The sequence below is a fragment of the Blennius ocellaris genome (assembly GCF_963422515.1).
Source record: "Blennius ocellaris genome assembly, chromosome: 16".
NCBI lineage: Eukaryota > Metazoa > Chordata > Actinopteri > Blenniiformes > Blenniidae > Blennius > Blennius ocellaris.
In genome coordinates, this window is record NC_137665.1 from 9,246,287 (window position 1) to 9,261,321 (window position 15,035).

Genomic DNA, 15,035 nt, shown 5'->3' on the forward strand with positions numbered 1-15,035 from the left:
CAATAATATTGTTTCTATGATATGTACCATTTAATAAATACATATATATGATATTTAATATTGTGGTTAGTGGTTAGCAGTGGTTAGTGCTGTGAGAAGGTCCAGGTTCAAAAACAGGCCTCTCTGTGTGGAGTTTACATGTTGCCTCCATATGTGCAGGGTTAGGGTTAAGGTTAGGGTACTCCGGTTAATTGGGGACCCTAAATTGCCGGAGGTGCCCCGAGATGGGGCAATTTAGAGTAAAAAATTTAGAGTAAAATGAGTTGAATGTGTTAACAGAGTAAACACAAGTAACTGTTTTTATGTATTATTCTGGGTTTCCTGTCTCTATTTGGGAGGACCAGTTTAGACAGTGAGTCTGGAAAGTTTGAGGCCTCAGCTATACCAATCCCTGAAGGAGAGTTTGGTGGTGCGTTTTAGAACTTTGGAATCGTCTTTTATGGTTGGCTGAATATTTTATTATTATATAACACCCACGCTTTGTTTCGACTCATAAAGCATCTATAAACATAAGTTAGTTCTAGCGGTTCTAGCACTATTCTTGTTTTGTGAGACCATCATGCGTTATATTTAAAAGACTCCATAATGCTGACACACAGACCAGACGGTAGGACGTTGATTTGGTTTTATTCATTCATCGCAGAAGTGCATTGTTATTGCAGGATTAATATTGCACAGTACATAGCATTGTTACTATGGTTATCATTGCAAACATATGAAAATACATTATGTATGAGCAAAGGGTAGCACTATTCTTCGATACTGAGGGAACGGTTGCAACAATCACTTCAAAGCAATAGCAGCAGCAGCAGCATACAGAGTGGTCACATAGTGGAGCTATTAGACAGCACATTGATGACGTTTCACATCAGGATCTGTGATTTCTCTCAGTGATTCTTGTTTGTTATACTTGTTGATGTTGTCTTACAGGTTTCTTAAGGAAGAGGTGACAGAGGGAAACTTAAACCCAGAGGCAGGACGTGGGGCAGAGACTCTCGGACTTGATTTCTGGAGAAGTGATAACCAGATCTTTGATGATCTCCACTGTACCAAATAGGGGGAACAGATTCTCATCGAAGCTCTCATTGTAGGTGTAAATGTGGAAATGTCTCTCCACGTCATAGAAAGAAAGTTGGCCATTTTCATAGTCGAGGTAGATGCCCACTTTAGTAGGGATCAGGCCAGGCGGCAGGGCGGTGAAGGGCACAGTCAGTGCCTTCAGCTCGGTTCCCCTCTCCAGCCTCAGGGTCAGGTAACCTGTGTCAGTGTTGAGAGACTTGAAGCCTTTCCTCAGAGCTGACTCTCTGGCCACGCCCAGCCGCCAGTCCTGCTCTCCCACCTCCACCTCCCAGTAATGCCGACCGGAGGCAAAGCTCTCAACTCCAAGAGCACACCACCAGCCATCAAAACGCTGGTGATAATTGGGAATGTCTTTCCTTTCAAAGCCGCAGCGCATCCTCTTCTCATCCGTGATGAGCAGGTCAGGGTTGGCTGTGTCCAGATCCAGAGCCACCTCCACTAGAAAGTAAAGTAAAAAAGATTTCAATTATCAGTTGGTTGGAGTAACAATAATACAAACTATGGAAAATTAAAAGAGAAACCATATTGTACCTGCAGCATCTGTTATCCAGTCCCAAACTGCAACAGAAAAATACAATCAAAATATGTGACAGAAAATGCTACAAGATAGAGGTTTTTACAGACACAGGACAGTACATTGTCGGTTTGCAGCCACTCAACATATTGCTGGTAATAGAAATTACTTAAGGAAGAAATGAAAGAAAAAAAAGACATTTAAAAGTACCTAAAAGCCATATAAAACAAGATCTTGCAGAAGCTGCACTTTAAACGGGCTGCATCAATGTTGAAGTGGTTAACTAGGAACACTCACAATGTAATTGCAAAGTTAAAGTTGTCAGTTGAGGAGTGCAATGTGGTTTTTGAGTGTTGGTGTTGATCACTCACCTGGCTGAGGAACGTAGGATATGGCGCCTAAAGGAAAGTAATGACAAACAATTGAGGACGTTTCAACGCAAACTCGGCAACAGTTCTGTTTATCTCAGTTCTGTTTTGATTTACAAACCAATGTTCTGAGTCCTTTGTTTCCACAGAAGCCACTGCTGAGGTATGGTATCCTGTAAGGAAAAAAAAAAAAAAACCCACCATGGCCCACATAATTAACTGCTTGTTTGGGAATAGAGTAAGCTTTGCAGATTATGAAAAAGACCTCCCCCTACCTTATCAGGTTGCTGAAACACTAAAGTCCACATGACCAGCTCCATTGCAGCCAGAAGATTGGGAACGCGACCCCAACGCCAGCTGGACTGCAGGTCCCCTAAAACCTTCACCATGGGCTCTCCAGGCCACACGCTTTGCTGCAAGGCAAGGAGCATGGGTGGTCGTGTGCAACAAGCAAAGGTAGCATCATTCAAGATAGAGACTGTTGGTAAAAGGTAATATTGTTTGAATATATTTGCACTTCCCACCTCAGGCTGGGCTCTCACATCCTTCATCCAGTTGAGAAGGACAGTCTTGGCCTGCTGCAGGTCCTGCTCATTGATCACATCTGGCTGTTTGCCTTCATCCTTCTCTGGCCAGCCGTCAGTCTGCATGGGCCTCTTCTGTACACATAGCCAGGCATATAGGGAGTAAAGATACTGTATCTCTTAAGGTAGAGAACAGGAATATTCTGCCCTCTACTCTCTAATGTAAATGAAAGGTTGATACAGTTCAGCACCTTGCTCTCCAGCATGGAGGCCCACTGCACTATGAAGGCCCTGCAGAGAGGAGTCGGCCAGTCATCATCTTGGTTCCAGATGTGCTCCAGCACTGCTGATTTCTGCAAGTGTTCACAGCATAGTTGAATATCACAACTTTATTTTCAGCCTCCAGTCGATCAGTCGCTGCAATGCTATATGTTGTACCTGGCAGACACGGTTGAGATTTCTAGCCAGATCCACAATAAACAGCTGGTCCTCGTCCAGTGGCTCTCTCTTCTCCTTTCTTGCTCTGTTGTGTGATTCCTAAGACGAAAACAAAATGTGAGAAACTATTTGGGGAGAGGAAGAGTTCGCAAGGGGGGAAAAAAACCTAAAAAAACAGGCATTAGTGCTGGTTCACAAGTGCTTTAGAGAGAAATAAGGTCGATGTCAAGAGGAGGCATTTCACTTAGCCTGATCAAAATGCACATCATGGCTCTAATCTTGTCAGCAGAAAAGAAAGACAGCCCCCACCCCCCCTCCCTTCCAGACTCTTTGCCTTGATTCATCTCATCAGTTTCCTGGTCATGTGGGCTCTCTTTTCAAATGAAGCCAGTAAAGGATAAATGTGTGCAGCCATGTGGGACTGTCATGTCCTGTCATGTCAACTATCAACTTGAGTACCAAGGTGACCCAAAGCAGTGCCAGGCCAAGTGAAAAACAGGTTTGAACATTAAACACGACATGTTTTTAGTATAAAGATTTTTTTTGGAAAAAAAAGAAAAAGACGTACCTTTATCTTGGCTGTCAAGTTTTTGGCAGGCTCCAGTATGAAATGAAAACACTGCATCATCTTGGCTGGTGTGTGCCTGCACCAAAGAACGACACAATTCAAATTCACTGTTTGAATTACAACAACAACAAAAAAAAGCTCAGTACAAATGTGGGAGTGGTATGATGCAGCAGTTTATTTGCTGCCATTTTTTTTTCTTTAGCAGCCGGGAGAGCTGTGAGTTGGAAATGGCATGATCAACATTCAGCTGTCTCATGGTGTACAGACTGTACAGCACAGCAAGCCAACACCCAGTTTGATTCTGTGCATAGGGGTCATCCTTTATGCAGTTTTGATTTTAAAAACATATAGTTGCTGTATTGATGTCTCTAAATTGACTAAAGGTGTGTCTATATCGTTGAGCTTATCCTATAAGAAATTATGGTCTGCAGAGGGTTTACCCCACCTTTTGCTTAAATTCAACTGGAATTGGCTCCAGCCTCCAACAACTCAACATTGGAGTTGGGTTGGGTTATAGGACATGGATGGTTAGAAGATAACCAGGAGGTAAATGTTAAAATTTTCATGAACCTGTTGAATTAATAATTCTTGTTCCTGAGAAGCAATACGGCCCGTTCTTCTAAGCCTTGTCAATACAGACAGGATTCCTCTGAATAACAAAGGTTTCTAAGCTGGAACGCATTTAATATTTACTTCAAAAACCATTTTGTGAATCATTAAACACATAAAAACAAACTAATGCTTTGGCAGGCACTGGTTACATACATGAAAATGATGGACAAAGTATATTGTGTGACAAAAAATGGGAACACCATCAAGTATTTCAGAAGGCCCTGAATATGTAATCATTAACTGGAACATAATCAAGAAATAAAAGCCGTCTGACAGGTGACTGACACTACATGTCTCTCGACGACAGGCTGTCATTGGTGAGCCTCCTCTTTTCTGCCTTTCTCTATGGTTTTTTCAATTTCTCCGACTCATCTTCTGCAGGGAAATGGATGAGCTCAGTCTGTCTGGCTACCAAATATAGTGTGAGATCTATCAGACTAAACTGAGGAGGATAGGATTGAAAATACTCCCTATCAAACCCCATGTTATTTCTTTTTTTTTTTTTAGACTATATTTAATGAAGTCATAACAAGTCCTGGGTAGGCCCAGGCCCAAATGTGATCCACCAGGCTGCAGCACAAAACATCACATCTACAAGTATTTAATACACTGTTTTTTATGCAATGCTGCGTCATATAATGAACTATATGTCAAATCGCATTACAAGACGCTTGTATTCACTTAGTGTCCCTGGGAGAGGTGATGAAAAGGATTTATCCATGATGTGGGAAAACATGACCATGCAGTTTTGCAGTGTGACAGCGACCCAGTTGGAGACCAGCTGATGACTGCGCAGGAGGTAAACACACACACTGCGCCTGCTGTTTGACTTTGCGGCAGATCTGCAATGATAATTCTCAATGACACCGCAAATCTGCACATCTACTCTCGTGCATGTGACACAATCACAGGTTCTTACACATTCATACAGGCTATGTCATGAAAACGCGTTTCTGCAAGTGCGTCTCCGCAGTTTATCATAACGCAGTGATTGCATGCGACTTACTGCACCCCTTAGAACTCTGCGGAGGCTGTCCGATTCTTCTTTTCTTTCTATTCCAGTTGAGTTGAGTTGTTTCCTGTGCCAAAGTGTTTTGCTGTCTGCTGCAGTGTCTGACCTTGTTTACAAACCAGACTGACACTCGGCTGTTCGGGGAGGATCGGTTTTTTCCGTCAATGACGTAAGCGGAAGTCCAGTGGAGACGGGGCGCTGCCATGTTGGTGAGGTCATAATGAAGTTAGAACCAGGGCTGGCTCAAGATGGAAAAAGGGGCTTTTGCGAATCTTTCCAATGTGGGACTCCTCAATACAGTATCTAACGCCGAGAAGTATTAAGAAGACATATGTAATTCATTCATTTATTTAATCAAACTTCACTAAGAAGAACGTTGAGGTGCATTCATTCAGTGCCAGAATCATTCTATTCAGCCATAAATTGTGATTTACAAATAGTAAAACGCCGTGAAAGCAAACAGATTATTTATAATATCTCTGGTGTTTTGAATCCAAAACACTATCATAATCTATCTTACCTCGTATTCACAGCTGGGCCCAGGCTAGTTCTTCTTTGCATTATTATCACAAATATTCAATAAAGCACATCCCATTTTTGTGATTATTACAAAAAAGACAATGACTTTGAGTGGACTGTTGCTGCAGCACTTGAGCCATTCAAACACGAAAAGAGTAAATATGTAAGGACAATATGAAAAATAGCAAATGTGATCTTGTATTGTTGTGCAAACACTATCAAAGTCATATTTACTTTTATAGTGTACAAACCCATGTTTTGACTGGCTAATAATTAACCTTTTTTACAGCCAATAAAGTAAAGTCAATTTGCACAGGACTGATTCAAAAAATACAACAAACGAGTAATTGTTTTCGGAGCAGATCTGCTCCAACCCCAAAACATTATTACGGAATTTTGCAGGTAGCTGCTCCGTAGCTTTGAGGCGAAGTGCATGTGTCAGAAAGGGTCCTCAAAAAAATTGATTAGCAAAGGAGGCGATCCAAGTTAAAAAAAAAAAAAAAAAAAAATTGTTCAAAAAGGAATTATCAGAATGAAATTATGGTTTCCCAATAGAAGACATATTTATTTATACTCTACTCGCAATCTGAAGCGTAATTAAAGATAGTTATTTGATTACTGGCGTAGATCATTACGGTGATGAGTAAAATCTAATTTCAGGAGATGGATCCTAGAGCAACTGTGGTCCACCTGTTATGGTTTGTGGTTGCTCGATTGCCTAGTGGTGCAGGCACTAAGTTGGGCATGAAATCTGTATCATATGAAAGGCAGCTAGAAGTTAATCTGAGGATGTGATTGAATGTGGTTAAATCAGAAGTTGATCTTTCAGCAACATACTGATCTCACTGGGCAATCAACAAGTCAACAAAATGGGCAGAATGATCAAAAAAAGAAGAAGTAGGTTAAATTATCTTGTTCATATACATAGCTTTCACCTATTAACACAAATTCCGGTGGGAAGAAATGCTTGTACACTTGTTGTGCTTTAGAAGCTATAAATATTCCTTGTTTTCACATATGATAGTGTGTCTGCTTGGACTGCTAAAATGGACTCATGTGAGATTTAACAGGCCAGGATAGAATTATGTGACCATGTGACTTGACACATGTGCTGACATGTTTCAAACAAAGTCATGCCAATAAAGTGCCTGAAACGTATTGTGCCAAAATAAACTGTGTATTGACGTGCCAATTATAGCATAATAAAGTCTGTGGGAAATTTGAGGGAAATTCCATCTTTTCACAAACAGACATGTCTTTGTATTGTCGTGAGAGGGGATGGATATGTTGCCTGCGGACTCTGAAGACCATATCTGATCCTGGACTGTGATGGCGACCTCTTTATCTGGAAATAACAAGCTTCTGGCAATGTGCTTGTTTAATGTCTAAGCAGGTCCTCAGTGTTGCTTATATTGGACATTGTTAAAGTTTTGTCGCAGAACAATGCAGTGTTACTTTCCTAGGATATTGCTAATTACATTACTCTCAAGGTGAATCCAAAACTTGACAAATGGATTCTCAAAAAGAAGAGTATTTTATCTCTATGAATTCATCTGCAGCAAATAGCAATCAAACAAACCAACAAAGACAAAAGAGGGCAGTGTTGGGCCTGAAAGCTTATAAGGGGGTTTTGGTATTTGAGCTCAATGGCTGCCCACTGCTCCTTCAAGAATGGTTAAATGCTGAGGACAGGTCTCCTTGTATTGCAGATAAATAAAGGTATTTCTTTTTTTAATGAGTTTTTTGGATATTATTCTTTGTAAACATATTTGATGGCCATGAGAAATTACAATGGAGGAGAAGCCTTGCAACCACAGGGGCAACATGCAAACTCCACACACAAGTAAAAGTCCTAAGACCACAACATGTGCTGGACCCGGCTCACAGACATAACCAGTTAAGTTGTCCCTGCCTCACCGCTGTTTCTGACTACGTTTATACGCTACTACAAGTCAATCAACAAGGCAATAAAAATATTTATTACATTTGTCTCCACAGAGAAATAACACAATACCACTCATTTTTTCATCAATAAATACAGAACAAAACAAAACACAGGGTAAAAAATATAGTACTTGTATATTGTAAATGAAAGGAAATGACTTTTTCTCAAAAAGATATAAAAATGTATGATTAAAAAAAGTTCGCCAGCACCATCTGCCCTCATGAATATTAAAATGACTGTCTTCCATGAGCGTCATGTTAATTGAACATCTTGTAGCCTGGACCTCATGTTGGAGCAGTGTATTACCATCTCAGCAGGGTAAAAAAAAAAAAAAAAGACTTGCTTCATACTGCAAACAAACATGTTTAAAACCAAACAGTGAGGTCTGAGGCTCGGGTACAGCCAAGGACAAGGGAAGAGGAAAGACTAACGTTCGTGAACTCCCCCACAATTCCCTTGATTGCAATTAAAACAAAGTAAGCCAGCGGTTGCATTTTTTGGTGTGTATCAGTGCTATGGCCCACAGATATCTCCATCCATGCCGTCTTAAAGGCATAACGTCCACAATTTCTTCATCACCATCCAGTGATCTTTTCTAAACCCGATAAAAAGCAAACTTTGCACGGAATTTTTTTTACATTCAAATGTGCCTGTCAAATGTTTCCTTCCCATGAGGGGGTGCAGCTTGTTTTTGGTTCCTCCTCAGCTCATGATCAACATCAGCTGTCTTTCTCTTAAAAAAAAAAGAAAAAAGAAATCAGTCTTGAGGTACCTGAATCAGCTTGTACACAAGTTAAAAATATCCCGGCGTGATTGATTTGTAAAGTTCATCTGCATGAAAAGTGTTGATTCAAACACTGATTCAAATGAGTTTTCTTCACATTCATTTGAATCAGCTGGAAGAGTTGATCAGCGTCACACAGGGAGTATTGCATTGCTGGTTTCGCCTCCAGCAGGGTTGACTGGGTTGGCTTGGGCAGGGTGAATGATCGGTTCTGCAGTGGTGGAGAAAGTCTGAGGAGAGGGGTTATCCAAAAGGATGTTGTAGTGCAGCTCCACAGACTGACGAATGCTCTCTTCATATGTCGGAGGAGGCTGTGGGAAAACGAAGGCAGGGTTTAAAAAACCCCACAAAAAAAACCAACCTAAAACATCCATACCTGGTTTCAAAGTCGAATCACGTGCTTATAAAACAATTGATCAGGTGAGCATAAAGGATCTCGTGATAAATAATGAAATTTTGCATTAGTTTCTATATTTAGAAAATATAGAAGTTTTGCTCGTTATAATTTTGCTCCTATTCTTTGTGAGACAAACACAAAGACAGTTGAAAATGCTGTAAAATTAAAAGAAGCGACAACGATGAGTGTCAGAACATGCCATGCACACAAAGCCTTGAAATGTAGCTCTAAATAGAGGTGAGACATATTTGTATTTACATTAGTGATTAATCTGTCATTGCCTCAAACTTCTTTCTTTTTTTTTTTTTTTTAACAAATACATTATCTTTCTGATCTCATCTGGCAGATTCACACTCCCTAACAGAGTCCTCTTATCTTTTAATTGCTCAGGAACCCTCAAGCGACAGGAGCAACCTTACAACCCTGCCCTCTCTTTGATACTCACACCACACGCTCAGCAGCCCACAAAGTTTTACACTATCTCGCCTCAGGCTGCAGGGCAGATTGGGAAATCAAGAGGCAGCATCTACACTCACACACAGGCAAAAAAGAGAGGGAGGGAGGTATTGCTTTCCAGTGATAAGTGATGGGATGAATGGGAAGTACTGTCTGTGAAAGTGTTCATGTGTGTGAGCGTGCATGCACAGCGACGGCCACGCTCGCGAGTGTTTAATTAAGAAAAAAAGAGGAGAGGTCCAAGAAGAAGAAGAAGGAAAAAAAAAAAAAACAGTAGAAGACAGGAGCACAAAGCTGCCTCCTCGGCCAGTGTTTGCACTTAGGATGCAGCCTTTAATTATGTTTGATGTTCTTTTTTCTCATTATGTTGTTTGCTCAAGCGTTGTGTGAATCATAAGCTCAGCGAAAGATCAACACGGTCAAACTTTGAAACGCATCCGCCAGCACAATTCAGCAGTGAGCATGAGATGAACCGATAGTCCTTCCTGTTTACTGCACTATGATTTCATTCTGATCTTTAAACAAGTTCTTGTTATAGTAAGGTCTGACAAAATATTGCTGATTGAGAAACAATGTCCCATTATTTACATTTATTGTAACTTGTAACTGATTTTTTTCTTTGTACCCGGTAATGGCGTAACAAAAAAAGAAAAGAAAAAAAGAAGCCTTTTATCCCCCAAAGCTGCAGAACAACAGCACCTGATATACCACATTGTCACAGCATTTGTGACTGTATCAATTGCTGTGACACAGTCCTAATTCCCACTACAGCCTACCTCAGTTACAATGGGCCCATTGAGGCCAAAGCGGTCTGCAATCATCATGTGGATCTGCCTCTGGCGGTCCTTTTTTCGGACACTCTCATAGGAAGGGAGCCTTGGCAGGGGGGCTTCGAGTGTGGAGAGGCTGTAGCTGGAGGGCACGCCAACGTAGAACAGCTGACCTGCCTGCTGACACATGGATCATCCACAAGAAAACAGTGACACGGGGATGAGAAGCTTTGATAAGCTCGGTGTGCATAATGTAAAAAAATCCAGATATTGAAAAAGAAGTAAATGTGATTTGTGTGTGCGTGTGTGTGTGTGTGTGTGTGTGTGTGTGTGTGTGTGTGTGTGTGTGTGTGTGTGTGTGTGTGTGTGTGTGTGTGTGTGTGTGTGTGTGTGTGTGTGTGTGTGTGTGTGTGCAAACAGCTGCAGGCTTTGTCTCCTGCATCAGTGTACAGAGAAAGAAAGAAACCTTGATGTGAACAGAGAGCTCTCACCTGAGTGTTGCTGTCATCAATGATCTGAGTCGGCTCCAGACAAGGAGACCCAACCAGCATCTGCCTGCTGCTGTAGTACTGGGGAGGAGCATCCTGCAAAGACAAAAAGTCGTGTCAGAAATATGCAGCACAGAGCCAGGACACCGGCAGTTTATAGCAGTTTACATTTTAACTAGGAGGGTGCGTATGTGCACGAGTGCACGATGTTCTGACAGGAGTTAGTCAGGGGCCCACTAATTTAAGCCCAATCGACCAATTTCCATGCCTTGTTTAATCACTGCAGGCGCAGGCTGGTTTAGCGGCACCATAAATTATCTGATCAATAAAGCGACCACCCTCCGATTTCCGTGCTTCCTCCCACTCCCGCCCCTTGTAAAAAAAAAAGAAAAGAAAGATGTGTCAGTGTCTTCACTGTATGAGGTGCAAGGATCCTTGCCAGCAAAAAACAAGGTAATTGCCCCAGGTCTAAATGAGTCTCCTTTGTGTGGAGAACAATATGATGTCCTACTGTGTCACCAGAGTCCCGAGGCAACAAACCAACGAACCACGCCGTGTGGCCTTTTCAAAGTCTCCTGTCCCCCTTGTAACTGCTGCAGGTACCTCTTAACGAGCACACTCCAGTACACATTATGGCCTCGTACGCCATTTGGGGAGGCATTACAACAAAGTCAATTTGCTGCCTGACTGAGATTTAAATCCAACACGAGGACGAGAGATGTCAGGGGCCTGCCGCTGCTAATACCGGCGCGATTCCCCATCCAACTTTGAAGCAACATTATTTGAATTTCAGCGTGAATTACCACGGGGCCGGATCCAATTTTCAGATGAACTATTTTCCCAGGCCAGTTCATCCCGTGACATCACTCAAAACCCTCCAGCTCAGAATGATGAACTCTGACGACCTCTGCCATAACCCTCGCAACGTGTCCGAGACAACGGGAGCGACACAACCAAAAAGGTGATGTCAAAGGTCATTTTTGCTCGCTGGTTAGTACTTTAAAGAGGCAAAAAAAAAAAAAAAAATGTCTTCAGGAAAGAGGAGAAGAAAAGGAGAGTTGTGCTTTTGTCGCTTGCCATTGATTCAGTCAGTGTGAAAAAGCACAACCGTGTAAAATCAGTGTTGAAGTCGGGGGAGGACCCCAGCGGCACTGGGCTTTTTTTTTTCACCGCCTCAATCTAAAGGAGGTCCATTGTCTGTGTTGTGTCCCCAACACCCACAGTGGGGTCTGTCCACTATTCATGGAGTAAAATGAAGCAGGGAAAGGTATGTGACTATGAAGTTGAAGACGTGAAATGTCCCACAGAAACACAATGAAAGAGAGTCTGTGTGTCAGCTTCTTCACTTTATCTTCACTTTTTTTTTTTTTTTTTAAATGCTGTATTGCACATTAATTGCATTTGCTTGTTCAGTTTTCTCTGTACACTTGACCGAGCAGTGAGAAACGGCAAGTGAGTGTTGTCTTATCAGACAGACCTTTGCAACCATACGGCTGTGAAAAATTAACAGTTTGTACTAGAGAACACACCGTTCCCTAAATGTCGCCACAAAATTCACAACTGAACGGATCTTCCTTACGGGAGGGGGAGGGAGGTATGAGCTGTGACTCTGCACTCCAGAGATAACACTAACTTCGCCCCTGGGACTAATGGAGGTGAGAACCAAACAGGAAGAGGAAGCCGGGAGGACACGCAACCAATGAATGGTCACTTCTTGGACTGTTTACATTTCCCTTTCAATTCATTTCACTTTGCTGCCCAGAACTTCACAAATGTGTAAACAGTTATGTTCAGTAGGTAGAAAGATATGTACACAATTCATAGTTGATTGATGATTTCCCACACAACCTCCACCCATCCTACATAGACCTTAAAGAATAGCATGTTTTGCTTCACATGCTTGTACGAAGGATGGAGTAAAAATGGATTAGCAGTGATTTAATTACATTGGTGCTGAACATTCATCAGCACACATGGTAACTGATCAATTCTGTTAGCGTTACTGTGGCACTCAGAGATATTTCTGGAGAGCAGTTAAATAGGCTGAAGCCAATTTGCTGCCGAACAATGATGATATCAAGGCTATTCTTGTCCCTTTGCTACAGCCATGCAAATTCAATCTGACGCCTCCTAATAGAGCTTGACATGCTGCACATGGCGTCTGAGCTTCTGTCCCGGTGTGATCTCAACTACCGAGCTACGAAAGCGAATGTTCGTCATGAAGAGAGTGCTCAGCAGGAAGGCAAAGTTCTCCATCTTAAACATGATCTTACCATGTCTGCATGTGGCCCCTGATAGGAGCAGAGTTTACAGCAGTGGGGGTCCTTGCGGTAAATGATGGACAGCATCACCACAATAATCACAAAGAACACAAGGGATGAAACTGTAGCAGAGAGAAGAAATAGTCTGTTAGTCACAAACATGCGAAAGAACTCACAGTCAGAACTGTATTTTTATTATAGCCTTTGGTAAGGGTTTGACTGACAGTTCATCTCGACAATCAGAGCACTTCGGGGTGTCATTTCTCTCATGTGATCGATTTCCTTATTACCTATGAATACAGTTTATAGCTTTGACTGCAGATGTAGCGGTCCTGAGGCGATATCTCTTTACACCACACAAGACGTATGAAATATAGATAACCTTTGTGCATTACCAGACTTTATCACAGTTCTACATCACCTGATGAAATACAGAAGATATGCAGCAGGAACTTAAGAATTGAAAGTATCGTTACAAATAAATACTGAGAATTGATTAACAACGTGTGGCTGTTTTTTTTTTTTAAAGCTTCACTTACAGGATGCAGCCACCATCGTGAGTTGATCGGACGTCAGCTGTAAGGAAGGGGTGGTCGGACTGGCAGTTGTGGACATTTCCTCCGTGTAAACTGTGACCGTTCCCTTCACAAATCCTCCCGAACCCGCGAGTCGGAGCGCCAAGGCTCTCATCGTATATCCGTCCCCGGGAAGAGAAGCAGAGACCAGCTCCGTCCCGATCAGCGGCGCGGTGACAAGTCCGCAAACATGCGCTCTGCAGACTTCAGTTCTGCGGGGCTCTCAAAACTCTCTCCGCCGGGTAAACACGCGCATAAAAGAGCTCGTGGATGCGCTGACGCTCCCTCCGCAAACCGCGTGACGTCGCTCTGACTCCGCGCGGGACCGCAGCGGACTCGCACACCTTTTACTGGAAGATATACAGATGGCGATAATTGGCCAATCTCTGGATGAGATTAGTGACGTGGGCATGGTTCATTATATATATATATTTTTTTTTTTTGTTTAATTTTATTTAAACTTTATGAGACTTCCTGATCAAGGGATCCAGAGCACAAGTTTAACAGGCTGGATGCCTGAGCAGGGGTCTCGTTACCACGGAGACTGTGGGGGTATTTTCCTGCGAGACAAAGAGACAAAATGTTGCATTAGTATTCATGAATGACAAAAACATGACATTTTTCAACTTAAACGACTAAAGCGACAAGCTATAAACTAGTATTGCCTATTTTATAACTCCACTTTGACCATATCCTAAATGTTCTCGAATCCAGATGATAAGTGTGAGCCCAGATTATGTACCAACATAATCAAGGGGATTATACATTATTTAGTAGGCATTCACATATAGGGCCAATTGGCATCGGTCTTTGGTTTATGGATTAGATTGATAAGACGACATCAGGGATGGGATGCTTGGACCATTTCTAAGACCCCGAAATGTCATCCTTGAAGTGAGGGCCAAGTTTGAGCTTGTTTAATGAGAATTAGATTTTATATGTTAATCGGTGACTCTAAAAGTGTGTGGTGCTGTCTGTCTCTCTGTGTTTGCTTTGTGATGGACTGCTGATCTCTCCAGGGTGTAACCTGTCATTAATTGCTACATCCATCCATCCATCCATCCATCCTTCCATCCATCCATCCAGCAGTACAGTAATTTAGACTAATTATATTTTCATAAATGCTTAAAATGACTCCACAGTACATGTGAAAACAATAATTTCTTGATTTTTGGAAACGTGATGCCAGGGGCCACATGCTGTCACCAGTTGTCCATGTCTTCTCCATATGAGCCTAATTAAGCTTTACATAGTGTCTATCATCTTTTCAAAAGTAACTCCATCTTAATCTGGACCAAAAGAAAAGCATAGTTTTATTATGAAAATGATTCTGACAGACCTTGGACAATATGTTAAAAAAAAAAGAAAAGAAAATAACAATACCGGCTAGCATACACACAAAGAAAAATATTAACCGTAGTCGAAAATGTCAAGGTGTGAGACATTTATTGATGCAATTCTTACAAAAGAAAACCATTGCTATGCAAAACCTATTTGTACATTTTTGTTTCCCTAATCTTCAAACTGCAACAACACAGATACACTTAGCCTAATCAACATTGACTCAGTGTTGACAGAGACTAAAGATTGTAGGTTCTCTCTGATATGTGGTTATTTATCACCATGTTAACTTGAGAGTTTTACTTTCCATTTGGCAGAACATTTTGGATAAGCTGAGGCCAAGAAGTGTGAGATTGAAAAACTAATGATACACTATCATTTTC

General features: G+C 41.8%; 1 protein-coding gene across 1 annotated transcript; it reads right to left on the minus strand.

The window, feature by feature from the left end:
* Positions 1-610: 610 nt before the first annotated feature.
* LOC308141303 (uncharacterized protein) lies at positions 611-5,239 on the minus strand. Its single transcript, XM_080511395.1, has 10 exons — positions 5,111-5,239; positions 3,493-3,568; positions 2,925-3,023; positions 2,738-2,839; positions 2,487-2,621; positions 2,238-2,375; positions 2,084-2,135; positions 1,966-1,992; positions 1,612-1,638; positions 611-1,518 (listed from the first exon to the last, which is right to left on the minus strand). Exons 2-10 carry the CDS (start codon positions 3,550-3,552, stop codon positions 962-964), a joined length of 1,197 nt encoding a protein of 398 aa, XP_080367521.1. The 5' UTR covers positions 3,553-3,568; positions 5,111-5,239; the 3' UTR covers positions 611-961.
* Positions 5,240-15,035: the final 9,796 nt, after the last annotated feature.